Genomic DNA, 22,880 nt, shown 5'->3' on the forward strand with positions numbered 1-22,880 from the left:
AGCTCCTTGAAAATGCAATCCTAATTAATCCCAGTCCCCACTTGTCCCCGGAACCTGGTCATTCTATTCTCCTTTCTTTAATTCCCCATTCCCTTTAGAAAGTCATTATTGAATCTACCTCCACTGTATTCCGGGCAGCGTGTTCCAGATCACAATTACTCGCTGTGTGAAAGAAATTCCCTTCATCTTCCCCCCTCTGGATTCCCTTCCATCCGTGTCCAGCTGGATATCAACCCTCCTGCCCTGAGGAACTGTTTCTCCTTCGTTACTCTGTCGAAACTCTTTCTCAGATCACCTCAATCAAATCTCCTTCCTTCTCTCCATTCCACGGAGAACAATCTCATCAGCAAATCCACACCAGGAAGACTGTCTGTGCTCTGGGTTATTTTTCCAATTATCCCTGATGTTTGCTTTAAAGTGAGATTAGATAAAAGAAGCACAGTTTGAAATAAAGAAACGAAAAATTTCAAACCAGCATCAATGGGTTCTTCACACAAAGATCAATTGGAATTAAAATAAAAATCCCAGATGGATCACTTCACTGGAGGCTGGAATTACTGAAGGAATAATTGGATAATTTACGAATTTATTTTGTTCTTTTCATGGCATCTGGATAGTATTTATTATCCATCCCTAATTGACCAGAGTCAACACATTGCTGTGGGTCTGGAGTCACATGTACGCCAGACCTGGTAAAGACAGCAGTTTCCTTTAGGAAATTAGTGAACCAGATGGGATTTATAACCGTTGATAAAGGTTACACGATTGCCAATGGGCTTGCTTTCAATTCCAAAATTTCCACTGAACTCAAATTTCACCAGTTGCCATAGTGAGATTTGAACCTGTGCTCTCAGAAGATTACCCTGGAGTTCTGGGTTGCTAGGTTAGTAATATGACCACTACACCACTGCCTCCCCAGGCTCACTTAAAGAGAACAAACTGAATGGTCTTGCTCAGAGAGTCAATAACTTGAGGCCTTCTCTTTTAGACTTTCTTTAATAATTCATTCACAGAACATGGGCACATATTGTCCAATTCTACTTGCCGTCTGGGCAGTTAGGAGTCTGGCCTTTTGCTATCGGTCTAGAGTCACGTGTAGACCAAACTGGGTAAGGACAGCAGTTTCCTTCTCTAAAGGACACGAGTGAATTGGATGGGTTTCTCCCCCAGCACTTCAGATTTTATTTCATTATTGAATTCAAATTCCACCTTCTACCAATGTGGGATTTAAACCCCGGTCCCTGGAACATTACCCGGGTACCTGGGTTAATAGATTGGTGATGATACCATTAATCCATCGCCTCCCCTGATGAGGCTGACAAGATCAAAGGGAAGATCACTCTGGGACACTGGCTGTTACAGATGTCGTACGACAGACCCAGACACTTACCGGTTTACCAGCAGGACCGATAATTCCAGTGGGTCCAAATGGTCCGCTATTTCCCTTTGCATAGGAAAAAAAAATTGGGAAGTTGAGTGGACACACCAGGGTGCTTCTACCTTACAATCTCTAACAGAATTATTTAGCGACTGTCAGGCTATGGCCTGCCCTTGAATTTGGGGATGTTTTTGACACAATATCTAACAATGATTCAATTATGCAGAGATAGTAGGAACTGCAGATGCTGGAGAATCTGAGATAACAAGGTGTAGAGCTGGATGAACACAGCAGGCCAAGCAGCAGGAAAGCTGATGTTTCAGGTCCAGGCCCGAAATGCCAGCTTTCCTGCTCGTCTGATGCTGCATCGCCTGCTGTGTTCAATTATGTAGAATTTGTCTCGAACAGGTTGAAAGGGTGCAGTCAGGAGGAAGCTCCTCTTTCTTGTCTAGTTTTCCATCAAGGATACACGAAGATGAAACAGACCCTGCCATTGATTCCAAAACACTTCCGACGGTGGCTCTTAAGTCAATCTACAGGAGGGAGTTTGAAGGAATGGCAATGGATTTACATAAAATACGATCACCATTCACTGCCTTGTACCTGCTGTTCCATTCACCTCCCTTCAGTTCCATACACACAATTTCCAAAGTACATAGAAGCCTGTATACTCAATAACCGTTATAAATCATGCTATTAATTCAAAATTAAATCGATTCAATGGCGAAAAATCCATAACTCTCTGGGGCAGAGAATTCCATTGCAATCACAAACTTTTGAATGAACGAATGTCTCCTCATGTCAATCTTCAATGGCTGACCCATGGAGTGGCACTGCGGCTCAGTGGTTAGCACTGCTGCCCCATGATGCCAGGGATGTGGGGTTTATTCCACCTATGGGCAACTGTCTGAGTAGTGTTCAAACAACCTCCCTTAGTCTGTAAGGGTGTCCTCCCATAGTCGAAGGACGTAGCGGTTGGTTAGACTGGCCATGTTAAATTACCCATAGTGTCCCTGGATGTGCAGGCTAGCTGGATTAGCAATGGGAAATACAGAATTATGGGTCTGGGTGGACTTGATCAGCCAAATGGCTTGCTTCAACACTGGAGGGACCTCTTAGCCAGAGACAGTAGTCCTTCGTTTTACAACCCCAATCAGGGGAAAACAGCATCTTAGCACCTTCCCTGCCTAGTTTTTTTAAAAATAGATTTCACATATCAGTTAGATTGCCTCTCATTCTTTGAAGCTGTAGAGGCTCAGTCTCAGCAGAAAGTGAAACAGTCTCATTGCTGAGGTGGGTGCTGAGAGGGCTGGTGCTTTCACATTGTCCAGAAGCCCCTGACTGCAGAGGGGTATTGGTGGATCCCATTTCGATTTTCTCTCTCTGACCTGTTGGGTTTTTCAAGCCTCAGAAAACCTGGTTAGCGGGCATTCCAAATGAGAGGTGCGTAGCAAAGTGACAGAGTCCAGTGGCCTCTCTGGCTCATGAGGGCAGATTGCTCTGCCCACATTAGGCCGCAATCTCAATGCAATTCCACTACACCCACCCGCTGGGATCCTTTTGCTGTTGTTTCCATTTTAAATCCCTACTCCTTCTGAACTGGGGTAGATCTTAAAATCATCCCCAATATCTGCTCTTTATTCAATCATGGGATGTGGACATCACTGACTGGGCCAGCATTTAAGGCCCATCCTTAATTGCCCAGAGGGTAGTTAAGAGTCAACTGCATTGCTGTGGGTCTGGAGTCACATGTCGATCAGACCAGGTAAGGATGGAGTTTCCTTCCCTAAAGGATATGAGTGAAGCAGTTGGGTTTTTCCTATAATCAACAATGGGCTCACGGTCATCATTAAATTCTTACTTCCAGATATTCAATGATGGGTTAATTCAATTGTTATGGAAAGTGCACTTTAAGTACTTAGAGCAGTTCTTAAGAGAGGCTTCTGTGATGATGGATCTGTGGTGCTGAACTCTGTGAGTGAGCCTGTGGAAGAAGGTTACACATCTCACCAACTGACTTGGGATTGAAACGACCATCTGCATTTCGGATACACTCATCTGAGTTTTCTGGGAAGTTGGATATTGATTGTCCTTCAAGTCAGTGTTTGTGGTGTGTGCTGTTTCTGGTGGGATTCCCAGCATTTTCACACTGATGAGAGCAGTCACTATGATCTGCTCCAGTGCAGGCTTGTCCTTTCAGAAAGAAAACTCCTCATTCAACAAACAAAACAAAACACTTTACTTACAAATGACCCCATTGGGCCTTTTGGACCTCGAATTCCTTTATAACCAATATCGCCAACAGGGCCCTGCCAATATAAAACAAACATTGACTTTCATTGGCTACACACCTTATTCTTCATTCAAAACTGAACACACTATTCATGGCTGTATTGTAAAATGTTACAGTTAAATTGTTAATGTTAAATATTGAGTCAAAAAAGATAATCAGAGGGTTAGATAGGGTGGACAGGGAGAGCCTTTTTCCTAGGATGGTGGCGGCGAGCACGAGGGGGCATAGCTTTAAATTGAGGGGTGAAAGATATAGGACAGATGTCAGAGGTAGTTTCTTTACTCAGAGAGTAGTAAGGGAATGGAACACTTTGCCTGCAATGGTAGTAGATTCGCCAACTTTAAGTACATTTAAGTCGTCATTGGACAAGCATACGGACGTACATGGAATAGTGTAGGTTAGATGGGCTTGAGATCGGTATGACGGGTCGGCACAACATCGAGGGCCGAAGGGCCTGTACTGTGCTGTAATGTTCTATATTCTATGTTACTCAAAAATCAAGCATTGCTAAAAACATTTACAGCAACTTGAACTCAATGGTTTATTATTTCTCGTTTTCTCTTTACCTTAAACATGCCTTGTCTTGGTTAAGGAAGAATGTAAGTTCTAGGAGCAGAAAGAGGCCATTCAGCCCCTTGAGCCTGCTCTGCCATACAATGGCTGATCTCATCTCAGCCTCAACTCCACTTTCCTGTCCACTTTGCACAACCAATCAATCCATTAATTATTAAAAATCTGCTTATCTCCTCGTTAAATTTACTGTGTCCCCCAACATCCACCACTCTCTGGGCTGGTGAATCCCATAGATTCATGACCCTTTGAGTGAAGTATTTTCTCTCCATCTCTGTTTTAAATCTGCCAGCCCTTCTCCGAAAACAATGACGTCTCATTCCAGCATCTCATATCCCTCAATTTGATCTCACATTCTTCTAAACTTCAGTGAGTACAGGCATTGGTTGTTGAGATTGAGGGATATTTTTCCTCACCCTGATGCCCAGAGTCACTATCGATTTCTCCCAGAGTCAGGACGTCACCGAGCTCAGTCTTCACTGACCCCTGCTCACCTTCCCCCACAACCCCGCTCCATCAGCTTGACCGTTCTAATCTGCTCGACTCTCTAACACAGGCTAGAGGTGATGGCCTAGTGGTATTATTGTGGGCCTGTTAGTCCAGAGACCCAGATAAAGAGCTGGGTTCAAATCCCATTAGGCAGTTTGTGGAATTTGAATTCAATAAAAATTTGGAATTAAGGTTCTAATGAAAACCACAAAACCATCATTGGTTATTGGGAATGCCCCAATGGTTCACTAATGTCCATTGGGGAAGGAATCTGCCCTCCTTGGGTCTGGCAGCAGCTGAGAAGGGAAAAACAGAGTTAACATTATCGGGTCTGGTGACCCAGCCCCAGGAAGGGTCACCAGACCTGAAATGTTAACTCTGTTTTCTCCTTCACAGATGCTGCCAGACCTGCTGAGCTTTTCCAGCAACTTTGTTTTTGTTCCTGATTTACAGCATCCACAGTTCTTTTGGTTTTTATCTGCCATCCTTACCTGGTCTGGCCAACATGTGACTCCAGACACAATGCAACACAATAGATTCTTAACTGCCCTCTGGGCAATTAGGGATGGACAATAAATGCTGGAATAGCCAGCGACGCCCTCATCCCCTGAATGAAAAAATTTGGAAAGGAGGTTTTCTGTCATCTGCCCAAAATCATGGCACTGAGAGAGAGCCTGAACCAAGTTTTGTACCCCACAGTGGAGAGGAGGATTAAATTTCAAAACTGTTACAGGAAGCCATTCATCCCCTTCAATTGTGCCTGCATAACCTTTCAAACTAGCACCACTAGCCAGTACCAAATTCTTGCACGTTACCCTCTAATGGAACATAATTGCAATGCATAAATCTGTGCAGCTCCCATATCTCACTCACTGTCGTATTGGGTGCGGGAGTTGCAGGACAGGAAGGGAATGGAGCTTGTGGTGAAATTGGCCAACAATGATCTCTGGGGGATTATGGCGTGTTGGTGAGGTTCAAAGGAATCTCCCTAATCCAACAGCAAGACCCTCGGGCCTTTCCTCTGGAGTGGTCACCACCACAAACCATTGGAGGATGGTACCTAACAGGAGGCCAATGTCAAGAGATGGTAAGGGGAGAACAGGCTGATCATTGATGGTGACTTTCTGGAGTTCAGCTTCTGTTTGGTTCCCTGCATTAATACATTGGAAGGTTCTGGGGTCAAGAGAACCAACCACTTGCTGCAAGATACAGAAAGGGAGAACATTTCCTGCTGCTGAAAATAGCAATCAGATACGATTGTGGTGTGTACTTCCTTTCATTTCCAATTTCTGTTACTCACTCACAAGATGTTGGGGGCCAATGGCAGGTACTTATTGCCCATCCCGAATTGCCCTTGAGAAGGTGCTGGAGAGCTTCCTTCTGCAATCTAAATCAGAGGCTTGCTGCATCATTACAGAAGGCAACCAAGAGTCAATCACATTGACATGGGTTTGGAGTCACATGGAAGTCAGACCAGGTAAGGAATGCAGCAGCTGCTTTCCTGAAAGTGAACTTACATTTTTTTTACAACAGTCCAGTAAACTACATCAGCACCATGACTCAGGATCAGAGTTATTTAATTCTCTGATTTCCCCCGTGGTGGGAGTTGGGCTGATGCTGCCAGATTGAGAGTCGAGGTCACCGGATTCAAGCTAACCAATAAAACAACAGGTGTTGTATTCCTTTATATGATGTCACTTGCACAACTTAAACCACCTGCCCCTAACCCCAACCACACCCCCCCAACCCCAGCATACCTTAAACAATAAGAAAATGAATAGGACAACAGAACCTACTTTCCAAAAACACTAATTGGATCTTGAGTTGCTACACAGAGTGTGTGACAAAGTATACCTTTAAGATATTATTATTTGGGAATTTGCATTCTAAACTTGATACAGATGGGTTTTTGATTTTCAGTACTCCAAGGGTCTGATCTTTTTAAAGAAAAGATCAGAAAGCTGTTTGGAACAGTGAGCGAAAGAGAGCCTTTCCAAGAAGTCATGTGATTTAAATGACTCAGTTAGCTACCTGATGAGACAATACACAGCAGGCCAAGCAGCATCTTAGGAGCACAAACGATGACGGTTCTGGCCTTGACTTTTCATGAGGAAAAGCCCTTTTTCTGATGAAGGGTCTAGGCCCGAAACGTCAGCTTTTGTGCTCCTAAGATGCTGCTTGGCCTGCTGTGTTCATCTAGCCCCACACTTTGTTATCTCGGATTCTCCAGCATCTGCAGTTCCCATTATCTCTGATGAGACAATTGCTGCTTACTATTGACTTGAATATTTGTGACATACAGGAGGAGAAACCAGAGACCAGAAGTGGGTTACACTGTAGAAGAAAAGATCCAATCAGATGTGCTTTCCAACAACTTAAACTTCATCAAAGCCTTCAGTTTATTTACTAGAGTACAGTAAAAAACATCAATGATTAGATTGTATCACAGTGAGTGTCAGTTTTGGAGATATTCACATCTGGTGAATATGAGAAAGTCAATGACAGGAAACACTTGTGACCTCATCAATTCAGCAAGAAACCTTGAAGTGAAGATGGGAGAGATGCTTCACTGGGGTTGAGTGTCTGTAAAGTATATCGCTGGGGAAAAATACTGTATTGTTGTTTATGGTAAGATCTTCCTGAATTGTCCTACATATATGTATAGTTTTGAAATGATTTGCCATCAGGCTGTATATCTGACATGGGCCATATAACGTGAATGTTAGACTGTTCCAACTGCAGTGAAGCTCCTTAGTAAGGAGAATGTGGCATGGAGTCTAATTGAATTTTATTGTACTTGCTGGAATATTCAAATCACAGTATTTGAAAAATGTGGCTTTACAAATTTTACAAGTACATTTCTGGAAGAAAAAGATTTCAAAAACATACTTTTGGACCTTGAAAACCAGGAAACCCCATCAAGCCTCGATCACCATCATCCCCCTGAAAACAAACACACACGGTACTTATTTCAAACCAGAAATTTTAGCATTTCACAGCGACAATTTCAACAATGGCACATCGATAGACAAAGCATGCTTTGCTCAAAGCATTTACTGCTCAGTGAGTGCCTGATACCCAAAGGACACAGTGTCAGTGATAACTGACAGAAACACACTGAAATAGTCTGAGGAAAATCAGCTTTGCGTAACGAGAGGCAGTGGATCTAGAACGAGCTGCCGGATGGAGTGATGGACTCAATGGTAATCCCGTGGGAATTGGAAAGAGAAACAATTGCAAAGGTAGGTCGAAAGAGTAGGCCAGTGGGGACAACTAGATTTCTGTTTGAAGGATTCAGCCCAGAATTGATGGGCTGAATGACCTCCTCTGTGCTGACCATATGAAGGATTTTGTATGTGGAGACAATTTAATAGTGGCCAGCTTAAACACCTGAGACAAACATCTTCTGGACATCCAACGCAAGCACTGCTGTTTTTAGTTCATTTCCTTTGAGCAAATTTCTTCTTGATTCTAAGGATCCGAGAGGACTGGGGACTGGGGCCCGTTTGACTGAGAGTCACTATTTATCCAATCAGGTGTACATTTTCATTTTCCTTATTCACAGAACTATCACAATGGGAAGGAGGGTCACCGATAGAGGTGGCATCTGGCCAATAGTGAGTTGGATGGTCAGGAATAACCCTCCAGCACGAAATTCAACTCTGAGTTGCTGACTTTAGACCACACTGTCAAATTGATTTTGTGTTAGTTAACATGCACCGGTACCTCTGAATCAGAATGTTCATGTCCCATTCTAGGTCTTGTCTCTGTAATATAGGGTGACTCTAAGGGAGATGACAGCCTTCTTAATTTATCCTTCAGAATTATACTAACAAGAAATAACAGTAGGCCACTTCGCATTGAAGCCTGCTCCATCATTCAATTAGATAATGGCTGCTCTGATTTTAACCTCACTCTGCGTTCCTTCTGCATACTCCCAATAATCTTTCACCTGCTATCTATCTACCTCTGCCTTAAACTCTGTCCTCTCCTAGCTTTGCCTAAGAAAGAAGCATCAATTGCTGCTGGAGAGTCATTGGTTTGGGCGAAGATGTTCTTTAATCTGTCCTTGTCTTTCCAGTTTGAAAAGCTGTTGGCCACCGAGTGCTGCAAACTGACAGGAGCTATGCGCTGAGGTGACTGTGGGAATGCCCACAGTCCAAGGCCTTCCTGTTCAGGTATACATGCAAGCCCATGTTAAACCCATACACTGTTTCCCGCTATCCTCTCGGACCACATACAACATAGGACGCTGGGAATGAAATATAAATGGGCACAGTCAACACAGTCAGTCAGAGAGATGGAGTGAGGCAGCTTGATCCTTGTATTGAAGAACCTGTTCCGTATTTCACTTTATCTGATGTCAAACTCAAGCTGGTTTGCTCTTTGCTGTTAAAAATCTGAGAAATAAAATGCATTTTTGAGAAATAAGTTCTTTCTTCACCTAATTCAATCAGAAACGCATGATTCGTTTAATTTTATTGTGTATACACTTGCTCCTATGTTTACCAATGCCACCACCTCACTGGCTGTGAAGTTCTTCAGCACATGCTCATGGTCATGAAAGGTGCTACATAAATGCAAGTCTCCATTCTTGTAACTGGCCTGAAACAGAATCTCTCACTGAGTGCTGAAGATGGAAAGGGATTTGGAAGCTAATAGTAACTCATTCTGGTGCTTCAGTTCGCTCGAGATGGGCTTAGAAACATGCAACTTTGAATGAAGATAGGAGGAGTAGGCTATTCAGCCCTTCGAGCCTGCTCTGCCATCCAATTTAGTAGCTTTCGCCCCAGTCTTTGATTCCTTTAGCCTTATGAACTATAACTAACATGTTGTGTGTGGTTTAGCGGCACATGGTCAGACACAATTTCATTTGTCAAACATCAGGAACTCTTGGGTGAACACTTACCTTCTGTCCTTTCGGACCAGGTTCCCCAAAGGTTCCTTGATCACCTTGCACTCCAGCGCGACCCCTTAGGTTGCCTTGCAATCCAGGTTGACCTGGCAAACCTTTCTCACCCTGCCAAGAGATGAATAACATGAGATGGGACGGTGCAAAGGAGACTGGAGATGTAGAACACAGATCATAGATGGAAGTGCAATCCTGGTGTCTATGTTATAAAATTAATAAAACTAGTCCTCATTTAAAGTTGCTGCTTCATGCCTGAAATCACAACTTTAATTGCAATGACTTTAAGTGAAGCATGGTTTCCCATAGGAATCAATGTTGAAGCCAGAGTTAGTTTCCCATGGATAATTTTTACTGGGGAAAAAAAAACATGGTACCGTCTGAAATACTTAACTGTAAATGCATTGTGCTTTGTATTTTTATCTGAAATAACTTGCAAAATAAAATGAATTAGTAAGTATGAAAGAAGTGTCATTTACTTTTTAAGATAATGTTTGAAAGAATTGCTCAAAATAAATTACTTCTGGAATACCCAGGCTACAAGTCTGTGTACGTGGTCAGTTGGCCAATGATAAGGTTAGGGAGATTACCTTTGGTCCTTGTCGCCCTCTGTCACCCACCACACCTGGCCGTCCAGGAGCGCCCCTTGGTCCCGGTGCACCAGCCAGTCCGACAAGCCCAGTATTGCCCAGATCACCCTACACAAAGAGCATTAACTTATCAAACATCCATTCAAATGAGGGAAACACCCATTATCCAGAACATCAGAGTTAACCATTGGGAGCACATGTTTGTGAACGTCAAATACATCCTGGTCAGGAGATGAGATTGCTTTTTATTATTTGTATTTTGGAGATTGGCATCTCTGGGCCAACATTTATTGCCCACTCCTAGTAACCCTTAAGACACTGGTGTGGAGCTGCCTTACTGAACTGCTGCAGTCCATGTGGTGTGGGTTGACCCACAATGCCCTTAGTGAGGGAATTCCTCCCAGCAACAGTGAAGGAACGGCGATATATTTCCAAGTCAGGATGGTGACTGACTTGGAGAGGGACTTGCAGGGGGTGGTGTTCCCATGTATCTACTGCCCTTGTCCTTCTCAATGGAAGTGGTCATGGGTTTGGAAGGTCTGAAGATCTTCCGTGAGTTTCTGCAGTGCGTCTTGTAGATAGTACACACGGCTGCTACTTAGTGTCGGTGACGGAGGGAGTGGGATGTTTGTGGATGTGGTGCCAATCAAGTGGCTGCTTTGTCCTGGATGGTGTGAAGCTTCTTGAGTGTTGTTGGGGCTGCACCCATCCAGGCAAGTGGGGAGTATTCCATCACACTCCTGCCTTGTGCCTTGTAGATGGTGGACAGGCTTTGAGGATTCAGGAGGTGAGGTACTCGTCACAAGATTCGTAGCCTTTTATTTGCTCTTGCAGCCACCATGTTTATATGGTGAGTCCAGTTAAGTTTCTGATCATGGTAACCCCCAGGATATCGATCCTGGGGAATTCAGTGATGGTAATAGCATCGAATGTTAAGGGACAGTTATTATATTGTCTCTTGATGGTGAAGACTGTAGCCTGGTATTTTTGTGGTGTGTATGTTCCTTGCCTCTTGTCAGCCCAAGCCTGGATAATGTCCAGATCTTGTATTTGAACACGGACTGCTTCAGTAACTGAGGAGTAATGAATGGTGCTGAACATTGTGCAATCAACGGTGAACATCCCCACTTCTGACCTTATGATGGAGGGAAGGTCATTGATGAAGCAGCTGAAGGTGGTTGGGTCGAGGACACTGCACTTTTCAGCTGATGTCACCCCAGTCTACCCTCCCCCTGCCCTCGATAATCTGAACATAAAAGTCATCATAGCCCTACCAGGCTTTGGGCCTTGTCTCACATTAGAGAGAGATGATGGATGGTAGTTTGACCTGGGGGTCCCACACCTCAAGTGAGGGGGAGGTTTGAGATGGGAGTCCTTCATGGTCAGCTCAGCTGGTGCGGGAATTGAAACTATGCTGTCGGTATCATAAACCAGCCATCCAGCCATTTGAGCTAACTGGCCACAATTAATTGTCGATGTAATTGACGAGTGATAAACAGTTTGAATTTACCCCCAATTGTTGCCATTTTCTGTTTAAACAAAGGGAGATACTTAGCTGGCGTAGTGTTATTCAACAAATTGACTATTCCCTACATCCCATACCCCACCCCTTTGTCCCTCAATCCACGGTCAGTCATTAAGCAAGGGCAGTTGGTTTTAAGACAACGAGGTAAGAGTCAGGTTAAACAAATAAAGAACTCTCCAAAATGAGTTAAGTTCCAAAGAAATTAAACTTTATGCTTGTAAAATCAAATTTTCTGAGTCAGTAAACATGTTTGCCATTAATCCTCACTTAACAATCCAGTAAAAAAAAACATTTATTTTTCAATGCGCCAGCTGTAACCTGATCTCCTATTTTTGAGGGGAATTTGTGAACAATTATGTGAATATGTGGAGGTTAGACTGACCTTAGGTTTCGGGTAAAAGTTTGGCACAACATCGCGGGCCGAAGGGCCTGTGCGGGGCTGCACTGTTCTATGTTCTATTGCACTTCATGTTGTTACATGTATTTTACTCTGTATCAGCAAAGTGCTGGCACTGCACAGATTGTGGGCTGACAAGGTAAATGAAGACATTCCAGATTTCTGCTCTTGCACAGATGCCAGCAGTTAATATCCAACTTGCCCCACAATAACTGTGAGAATCACTATCCTCACTGTAACACCCAGCCTGCACTCCTCCTGCCCTGCACCAGGTTCCCAGTTTCTGTGCCCATGTTGATGCCAGGCAGTCTGTCCATTTTAATTCCTTTTTATCAGTTCTTACAACTTGGTCGTTCCAGAGGACAGTTAGGAGTCAACCACATTCCCATCAAGAATATTGGTCAACCAGATGGGTTTTTTCTTACAATTAGACTCTTAATTCCAGATAATTTTTAAAAGATTGAATTTTTTTAAAATCATTTACTCAAGAGATGTGGGCATTGCTGGCTGGACAAATATTTATCGTCTGTCCTTAATTTTGCTGAGAGTCAACCACATTGCTGTGGGTCTGGAGTTGCATGTGGGCCAGACCAGGTAAGGATGGCAGTTTCCTTCCCTAAAGGGCATTAGTGAATCGCATGGGTTTTTCCAACAATGGATGGGTCTTTGAAACAATATGTAAACCATCCAGCCAGGGAAGGGGCCATAAAAAAACCTGATAATGGGGATTGGCCACAGCCAAGCGATCAAAGTTTCAGCTGGGGAGCATTTCAGGAATAGTGACCGTCATTCTGTACATTTTAACTTACTGACGGATAAGGACCAGAGCAATTCTCAGGTGAAATTATTAAATTGGGCGAAGGTTAATTACCACAATATTAGGCAGGAACTGGAGAATGTAAACAGAAGTTGCTGGAAAAGCTCAGCAGGTCTGGCAGCATCTGTGAGGAGTTAACGTTTTGGGTCTGGTGACCCATCCTAAGAATCTTGAGTTATAGAGAGAGGTTGGACAAGATAGGGCTTTTTTCTTTATAGCATAGGAGGCTGAGGGGAATCTTATCAAAATATACAACACAGGGTTCTGAGGAAGGGTCACCAGACCCAAAACATTAACTCTGATTTTCTCTTCACAGATGCGCCAGACCTGCTGAACTTTTCCAGCAACTTCTGTTTTTGTTCCTGATTTACAGCATCCACAGTTCTTTTGGTTTTTGACTAGGGAATGTAGACTGGGAGGTGGCCATTTGAGGGTAGATACACATCTGGCATGTGGGAATCTTTAAAGGCCAGTTGATTCGAGTTCAGGACCAACATCTTCCAGTGAAAATGACGAATCAGGAGGGCAAGATTTGGGAACCTGAGATGACGAGAGTAATTGAGAGCTTAGGCCAAAAGAAAAAGGAGGCATACATAATGTTTAGAAACTGAAGTTAGACAGTGCCCTTGAAGAATACAAAGATAACTGCAAAGAACTCAAACAGGGAATTAGGAGGGCTCTGAAAGTGGAGTCACAGGCAGACAGGGCAGTGAAGAATGCTTTTGGCGCACTGGCCTTCATCAGTCAGGGCATTGAGTACAGAAGTTGGGGAGTTATGTTGCAGTTATACAGGATGTTAGTGAGACCTCACTTGGAGTATTGTGTTCACTTTTGGTCACTGTGCTATCGTTATTAAACTGGAAAGACTGCAGAAGAAATTTATAAAGGATGCTGCCGGGACTCAAGAGACTGATTTATAGGGCAAGGTTGGACAAGCCAGGACTTTTTCTTTAGAGTGTAGGAGACTGAGGGGGGATTCTTACAGAAATGTATAAGATCATGAGAGGCAGGGATAGGGTGAATGCACTCAGTCTTTTGCCCAGGGTTGGGGAATCAAGGACAAGAGGGCATCAGTTTAAGTTATGACTCTATGTGGTCTCACCAGTGTCTTGTCTAACTGGAGAAAAGCATTCTTATTTTCACGTTCAATGCCTTTTGTAATGGCCTGTTTGGCACAACATCGTGGGCCGAAGGGCCTGTACTGTGCTGTTCTTTTCTATGTAATAGGGGTTAACACCCCCATTAGCCCTCTTGATCACTTTCTGCAGCTGTGTGCTAACTTTGTTTGTGGATCTGAAACAAGAACAGTGAGAGCATGGTGAGAATGGTTGAGCTGAATTGTGTGCAACACGTGGAAACACAAGAAGCAAACAGAAATAGAAAGATGCAATGACTGGGTGAATTGTTCAGTATGGAGCAGTTGGCAAAGTCAGAGAATCATAGAAATGTACAACACGGAAAAAGACCCTTTGATCGAACTCACCCAAGCTGATGAAATATACTCAATTAATCTAGTCCAATTTGCCAGCTCTTGGCCTATGTAACTCGCAACCCTTCCAATTCATGTGCCGAACCAGATGCCTTTTAAATGTTGTAACTGTACCAAGCCTGTCCATTTCCTCTGGTAGCCCATTCCATACATGCACGACCCTGTGTGAAAAAGTTGAGCCTAAGGTCCCTTTTAAATCTTTCCCCTCTCACCTTGAACCCATGCCCATCTAATTTTGGACTTCCCTACCCTGAGGAAAAGGCCTTGACTATTCACCCTATCCATGCCCCTTACAGCAAAATGGGCCACTTGGATGCTATAAATACTCTGCGAGCATTTTTGCAAAGTCACATTCACGTCAAAAAAACTTAAATGAAAGTTGAATCGCAGTTATTCTGCTTTCTATTTGGGAAACAATGCAATGCATTTTTAAACCAGCAGAGGTCATGAAACTTGCAAGGCTGTGCAATCCAATGCAGAGTGTACAGAATGTGGAGATTTGGCAGTTTCTTTCCCAGAGAATAACAAATTCAGCCCTTGCCGATTTAGAAGAATGCATTTTATTTTTAAGCACCAAGGGACGTAGCTGCATGAGGAAAGAATCAAATTTCTGCAGAATTGTTTGTTGTTGTGGTTTAGTTTTGAAATGTCACAGCATGTTTGGCAAAGCAATGCTGAGGCTCATTGCATTTTCTGAAATTTATTCGCAAATTGGGCAGCAACTTCAGGAGAGGGGCCCACACCTACTTAAACTCAACTAACCAGCAGCTATTCCCCCCATGACAATGCCCCCTCATTAGTTCCACAAAAATAAGATCATAAGATATATGGGGCGGCACGGTGGCTCAGCGGTTAGGACTGCTGCCTCACAGCGCCAGGGACCCGGGTTTAATTCCATCCTCAGGCAACAGTCTGTGCGGAGTTTGCACATTCTCTCCGTGTCTGTGTGAGTTTCATCCCACAGTCCAAAGATGTGCAGGTTAGGTGGATTGGCCAGGCTAAATTGGCCGCAGTGTTCAGGGATGTGTAGATTAGATGGGTTATGGGGGGTGGGTCTGGGTGGGATGCTTTGAGGTTCAGTGTGGACTGGTTGGGCTGAAGGGCCTGTTTCCACTCTGTAGGGATTCTATAGGAGCATAATTCGGCCATTCAGCCCATTGACTCTGCTTACCATTCAATCATGGCTGATATGTTCCTTCTGTTTGCTCCCCATAACCCTTGACTCCCCTGTTACAGATCAAGAACTGCCCATCTCAGTCTTAATTACACTCAATGATCTGGCCTCCACAGGCTGCCACAGCCCTCTGAAGCAAGGTACTCCGCAGATTCATCACCCTCTGGCTGAAGAAATTCCTCCTCATCCCCGTTCCAAAGCATTGTCCCTTCACTCTGAGGCTGTACCCTCAGGTCCTACTCTGTCCTACAGGTGGAAACATCTTCTCCACGTTCACACTATCCAGGCCACTCAGTTTTCTGTTTCAATCAGATCCCCCCTCCCGTCTAGAATCTGCCAAGTACAGACCCAGAGTCTTCAACAGCTCCACACATTCTTTTTTATATATTCATGGGATGAGGGGCATTGCTGGCCAGGTCAGCATTTATTGCCCATCCCTAATTGCCCAGAGGGTAGGTAAGAGTCAATCACATTGCTGTGGGTCTGGAGTCACATGTAGGCCAGGCCAGGTAAGGATGGCAGTTTCCTTCCCTAAAGGACATTAGTGAACCAGATGGGTTTCCCTGCCTTCCCCGCCACCTTCCCCAACAATGGATTCATGGTCACCATTAGATTCTTAATTCCGGATATTTTATTGAATTTAAATGCCACCATCCACCACGGTGGGATTCGAACCAGATTCTTTTCCCCAGAGCATTATCTGGGTCTCTGGATTAACAGTCCAGCACTAATACCACTAGGCCATCTCCTCCCAGTATTAATTTCCCAGTTGCCCTCTCTGAATACTAAAAATAAACTTTTAAAAGTGTGGAGGCTCATTCTACCAGGTTTTAATTGTTCTTGCCTAAACACGGCCACACTATAGAAGGACATAGAGGCTTTGGGGATGGTGGAAAAATGGTTTACAAGGATGTTGTGTAGATTGCTGTTTATTAGCTATCAGGGGAAAGTAGATAAACCTGGCTTGTTTACACTGGCGTCAGAGGCTGAGGGACAACTTGATAGGTGTAGAATCTCTACAGTGCAGAGAGACAGGCTATTTGGTCCATCGAGTCGGCACCAGCCCTCTGATAAACATCCCACCCAGTCTAAGTTCCAACTACCTATCCTGTCCATGTAAACCTGCTGGATGTGAGTTTGCTCGCTGAGCTGGAAGGTTAGTTTTCAGACGTTTCGTCACCATTCTAGGTAACATCATCAGTGAGCCTCCGACGAAGCGCTGGTGTTATGTCCCGCTTTCAATTTATTATAAATCTATAATAATATCTATAATAAATAGAAAGCGGGACATAACACCAGCGCTTCGTCGGAGGCTCACTGATGATGTTACCTAGAATGGTGACGAAACGTCTGAAAACGAACCTTCCAGCTCAGCGAGCAAACTCACATCCAGAACCTCAACATGTAAACCTGCATTTCTCATGGCTCACCCAGCTACCCTGCACATCCCTGGTCACTGCGGGCAATTTAACACAGCCAATCCACCTAACCTGTACATCTGTGGGAGGAAACCGGAGCACCCAGAGGAAACCCACGCAGACGCAGGGAGAACATACAAACTCCACATAGACAGCTGCCCAAGGGTCCCTAACTCTGTGAGGCAGCAGTGCTAATCACTGAGCCACTATGCTGCCCATAGTTTTTGTCACTGTGTACAGAAATAAGTTGTTGGAAAAGCTCAGCAGGTCTGGCAGCATCTGTAGAGCAGAAGACAGAGTTAACGTTTCAGGTCTGGTGTCCCTTCCTCAGAACTGATGGTGGCTGGGAAAATGTCAGTTGAAATGCAGAAAATAGGGAGGTGGGTGGGGTATGGAGTAAATGATAGGATAGAGCCCAAAGAGAGAGAAAGGCAGTTGGACAGACAAAGGAGTTGCTAACGATCAGGCTGGGAGGGGGAAGAGTAGTTAATGGGGACTGTTAGTGGCTAACAACAGAGGGTGTATAGTGGCAGACTGTGTGGTAACAAGGCCTGGTGTGTGGGGTGGAGGGGTGGGACATGGGGGAGTTTAGGCCCCAAAATTATTGAACTCAATATTGAGTCCCGAGGGCTGTAGGGTCCCCAAGCGGAAAATGAGGTGTTGTTCCTCCAGCTTGCACTGGAACACTGTAGCAAGCCGGAAACAGAGATATTGGCAGGGAACAGGGTGGTGCATTGAAGTGGCAGGCAACTGGTAGTTCAGGGTCTTTTTTGCGAGTAGAACATAGATGTTCTGCGAAGAGATTGCCAAATCTACACTTCGTTTCCCCAATGTAGAGGAGACCGCATTGTGAGCAGCAAATGCAGAAGGCTAGATTCTTGGCAGTGCAGATGAAGTGTTGCTTCACCTGGAAGGTATGTTTGGGCCCTTGGATGTTGGGGATGGAGGAGGTAAATGGGCAGGTGTTGCACCTTCGCCGGTTACAGGGGAAGGTGCCTTAGGGCTGTGGGGAGGTGTTAGGGGTGAAGGAGGTATGGACCAGCGTGGTCCGGAGGGAACGGTCCCTGCTGAAAGTGGACAATGGAGGGGAGGGGAATATGGGTCTGGTGGTGGCATCTTGCTGGAGGTGGCGGAAATGGTGTCTGACAATCTTCGGGATGTGGATGCTGGTGGGATGGTAGATGAGGATAAGGGGGACCCTATCACTGTTGCGGGAGGGAAGAGAAGGGGTGAGGGTGGAGGTGCGGGAGATGGGTCGGACCTGATTGAGGGCCTGATTGTCAACAACGGAGCTGGGGAATCCTCAGTTGAGGAAGAAGGTTAACATTTTGGAGGCTCCCTTGTCGAAGTTGGCCTTATCTGAACATATGCGACGGAGACGGAGGAACTGAGAGAATGGTATGGAGTCTTTACGGGAAGTGGAGTGTGAGGATGTATAGTCCAGGTAGCTGTGGGAGTCGGTGGGTTTGTAATGGATATTAGTGGCCCGTCTATCCCCAGAAATGGAAACAGAAATGTCAAGGAAGGGAAGGGAGGAGTCAGAGATAGGCCAATTGAAAGTGAGGGCGGGGTGGAAATTGGAGGCGAAATTGATGAAGCTTTCCAAGTCTCGATGAGAGAGGGAAGCAGCACCAATGATGTCATTGATGTATCAGAGAAAGAGTTGTGGATGGGGAATGGGACTGGAACAAGGAATGTTCTATGCACTCCATGAAGAGACAGGCATAACTCGGGCCCATGCGGTACCCATGGCAATCCCTCTTACCTGAAGAAAATGAGAGAAGTTAAAAGAAAAGTTGTTGAGGGAACTGTACACTGTGAGTTAGTCATTACAATGAAAAGTGTTGCTTTTTGCAGGATGAACCCAGGTATATAAAATTAAGAGAGGCATGGATACGGTACATAATTGGAGACATTTTCTCAAGGTAGCAACGTCTAATACTAGGGGCATAGGTTTAAGGCAAGCGGGGGAGTTTAAGGGAGATGTGTGAGGCAAGTTTTTTTATACACAGAGGATGTTAGGTGCCTGGCAAGTGCTGCCAGAGAGAAGCAGGTAGTATAGCAATGTTTAAGAGCTGTTTCGACAGACAGATGAACAGGAAGAAAATAGAGGGATATGGACAATGTGCAGGCAGATGGATTAGTTCAAAATGGCATCACGGTCATTATAGACATGGCGGAGCGAAGGGCCTGATCCTGTGCAATACTGTGTTCTATGTACGTGTCCTGGGAGTACCTGGTGTTGTAATGGATTTCCTGGAATGGGAAGTGCTCATTTCTCCCTTGAAAGATCCCTTGTCTTGTCCAGCACGGCATTCCCAAACAAAATGTGTTAATGATTCACAGGGATATGAAACGGGAGGCATACTTACAGGTCGCCCAGGACTTCCAGGAATTCCTGGCTTTCCGACATTCCCAGGCTTTCCCCTCAATCCTGGCTGTCCTGCCACTCCTCTTTTCCCAGGTGGTCCTGTGATCCCCTGGAAAATGAGAGAAAGAAACAGGGATGTTTTTAAACAATCTGCTCTGCCGTTAGACGGGAGGCTGGAGAAGATGCAGCTATCGGTCTTCCACCTCAAATTCTCTCAAGAACAGACGGCTGCAATTTCTCTCTGAGTATCTGCAGGTATAGTTTACAATGCCACCTCTTTCCTGTCACACAATCAACGGCAGACTGACCGACAAATTGCCACTGCAGGGTAACTAGCTGAAAGTTCAAACAAATCAGTGTGGGCTAACGTTCTGGAGCTGGGAGTGGATCTATTGACCTTACCACTTCTTCATCATCATTTTACTTCCTTTAAGATGTTCCTTTGCATCCCACATTTCATCTTCCGATTCCTCGTGTCAAAGTGTCACTGATCAGCAAATAGCTTTGCAAGTGGTGGGGTCACCGTGTTTCACCCATCCAGAGAGATAGCACTGAGCTGCCTTCCTGAACCGTCCCAGTCCAGAAGGGTTAATTAAATTAAGAAGACCAATAGGCCACTTGGTCCCTTGAGCCTGCTGCACCATTCAATAAGATCTGATGATTTCACATTTCTGGCATAGTAGGCCTACAATGCCCTTAGGGAGGGAATTCCAGGAGTTTGACCCAGTGACAGTGAAGGAACGGCGGTATATTTCCAAGTCAGGATGGAGAGTGGCTTGCATGGGAGCATGGTGTTCCTAAGTTTCTGCTGCCCTTTTTTCTTTCATTTGTGGATGCATAAATGGCCAGCATTTACTTCTACAGTCACTGTTAGGGTCTGGAGGAGTGTTGTGGAACAGAGAGTGTACAAGTACATAGTTTGTTGAAAGCAGATCACAGGTGGACAGGGTGGTGAAGAAGGCATTTAGCATGCTGGCCTTCATCAGTCGAGGCATTGACTATAGGATTTGGGACATTATGTTACAGTTTGTATAAGTCATTGGTGAGGCTGCATTTGGAATATTGTGTACAGTTTTGGTCAACCCGTTATAGGAAATACACAGTTAAACTGGAAAGTGTGCAAAGAAGACTTACAAGAATGTGGCCAGGACTAGTAGGACTGAGTTACTGAGAGAGAGGTTGGCCAGGATAGGACTTTATTCCTTGGAATGTAGGAGAACGAAGGATGACCATATTGAGGTGTATAAAATCATGAGAGGCATAGATAAGATGAATGCAATATAGTCTTTTTTTCCCAGGGATGGGGAATTGAAAACTAGAGGGCATAGCTTTAAGGTGAAAGGGGATTGGTTTAAGCAGGACCTGAGGGGCAATTTCTTCACGCAGAGAGTGGTGTGTGTATGGAATGGGCTGCCAGAGAATGTGGTTGAGGCAGGTACAAAAGCAACATTTAAAAAAACATTTGGATAGGTACATGGATGGGGAGGGTTTCGGAGGGATATAGACCAAATGCGGGCATTTGGAACCACCTGAATGGGCACCATGGTCAGCCTGGACCAGTTTAGACTGAAACTCCAAGACTCTACTGCCCATTCCTAATCTTCCAGAGCTTCTCACATGGTGTGGACCATGTTACCTAATTCCACCTCCAACCCCATCTCCAGCCCCATCACTGGGTATATCCTAGTGCTAATGGCTTCAATAGGGCCAAGGTGGGAAGGGTCGTCTGATGCCTCTCCTAGTCCATTTCAGAATGAGCTGAGGAGAAACGTTTTCACCTGGAGTGGGGAGGCAGTGAAAGAGGTTGAAGCCAAAACATTGAATGTTTTCAAGGAGGAGTTAGGTATAGTTCTTAGGGTCAATGGGCTCAAAGGATCTGGGGAGAAAGTGGGAACAGGGGACTGAATTAGATTGTCAGATTCGAACAGATGGAGCAGGCTCGAAGGGTGGAATGGCCTACCCCTGCTCCTAGTTTTTATGTCTCTCCCCAAATTGTAAGAGTTCAGGAAGCGGAGGGACCACCTCTGGGGTTTTACTGGCACTGCTGTCTTCAAACCTATCAAAAGGGGGAGTGTAAAATCTGACCCACACTTCTTTACTTCATTCTCATTTAATTAGTTGGATTTAAATTCCTTAGCTGCATTGTTGGCATTTGAACTAGTGGTCCCCGGCCATTAGCCTGGGCCTCTGGAATCAAGTTCAGTAATGCGGGTCAGCAAGATGGCTCAGTGATTAGCACTGCAGCCTCACAGCGTCAGCGACCCAGGTTCGACTCCCTCCTCGAGTGACTGTCTGTGTCTGCGTGGGTTTCCTCCGGGTGCTCTGGTTTCCTCCGACAGTCCAAAGATGTGCAGGCTAGGTGGATCGGCCATGCTAAATTGCACATAATGTCCAAGGATGTGTAGATTGGGTGGGGGAGGGGTCTGGGTGGGATACACTGAGGGTCAGTGTCGACTTGTTGGGCTGAAGGGCCTGTTTCCACACTGTAGGGATCCTATGATCAATGATAACGACACTCCCACTCCCTTGTTGAGAAGGAGCATCTGCACCACCTTGACAAGGGAGTCAAGGCAACAGCTTCTGGCCACTTCCCTGATGCCTACATCTGTGAATGAGCTTTTAGGTAAAACACCCTCTGTCCTCCATGGATCTTTGAATGAGATTGCTGGTTTAGTAATGGTGACAAACTTGAAGACATCTTTCACTGTGGCCGCCAACGTGATGAGGTGAATCATTCAGTGATGTGAGGGCTGGAAGTGTTGCTGAGCTCTGCATTTTTACACACTACAACCTGGAGAACATTGATAGTTTAAATCCCCTCCCTAAAGGCATTGTGGGGTTATCTATAGCACATGGACTGCAGCAGTTCAAGAAGGCAGCTCACCACCACCTTCTCAAGGGGCAACTAGGGACTGGCAATAAACACTGGCCCAGCCAACAGCACCCATGTCCCACAAATGAACGTCGAACAGTTAGGCTGGAAGTGGGCCACTGGGTATAAATTTTGGCCATAAGTAGCTGAGATATCTGAGAAATTAAATTAAATTCTCCAATCTGACCTTGAACAATGAAAGGGAGTAATATTTTTGGCTGTTAAAGGGATACTCACCGATAAGCCTGGTTTCCCGGGATCACCACGAGATCCTTTTGCCCCTTTTACACCCTGGAAGCATTGCAGACAGCTCAGCATTAGTGCCGTTTCACTGTATTGTCATCACTATTACCCCTGCCCCAGTTACCAACATAATCAGAGAATCGCGATGGCCGGAAGGAGGCCATTCAGCCCACTGCCCCTGCACTGGCTCAGTGAAAGGGATATTAGATTAATTCCATTGTGTATAAACTGACATTTTCTCAGCTACCATCAGTTCTGAGGAAGAGTCACTCAACCCAAAACGTTAACTCTGATTTGTCTCTATAGATGCTGCCAGACCTGCTGAGCTTTTCCAGCAATTTCTGT

At 45.0% G+C, this 22,880-nt stretch overlaps 1 protein-coding gene across 4 annotated transcripts in view; it reads right to left on the reverse strand.

The window, feature by feature from the left end:
* Positions 1–22,880, reverse strand: part of LOC125456638 (collagen alpha-1(XXIV) chain) — a 373,921-nt gene that overhangs the window by 20,690 nt on the left and 330,351 nt on the right. For all 4 annotated transcript variants that reach the window (XM_059648175.1, XM_048539953.2, XM_059648174.1 and 1 more), the window contains 7 exons: positions 22,530–22,583; positions 19,422–19,529; positions 10,230–10,337; positions 9,640–9,750; positions 7,620–7,673; positions 3,625–3,687; positions 1,391–1,444 (listed from right to left, as the gene is read on the reverse strand). In XM_059648175.1, the coding sequence (XP_059504158.1) occupies positions 1,391–1,444; positions 3,625–3,687; positions 7,620–7,673; positions 9,640–9,750; positions 10,230–10,337; positions 19,422–19,529; positions 22,530–22,583 (552 nt within the window). The remainder of the gene's footprint in view (positions 1–1,390; positions 1,445–3,624; positions 3,688–7,619; positions 7,674–9,639; positions 9,751–10,229; positions 10,338–19,421; positions 19,530–22,529; positions 22,584–22,880) is intronic.

Source organism: Stegostoma tigrinum, chromosome 8 (assembly GCF_030684315.1).
Source record: "Stegostoma tigrinum isolate sSteTig4 chromosome 8, sSteTig4.hap1, whole genome shotgun sequence".
In the NCBI taxonomy this organism is placed as follows: Eukaryota; Metazoa; Chordata; class Chondrichthyes; order Orectolobiformes; family Stegostomatidae; genus Stegostoma; species Stegostoma tigrinum.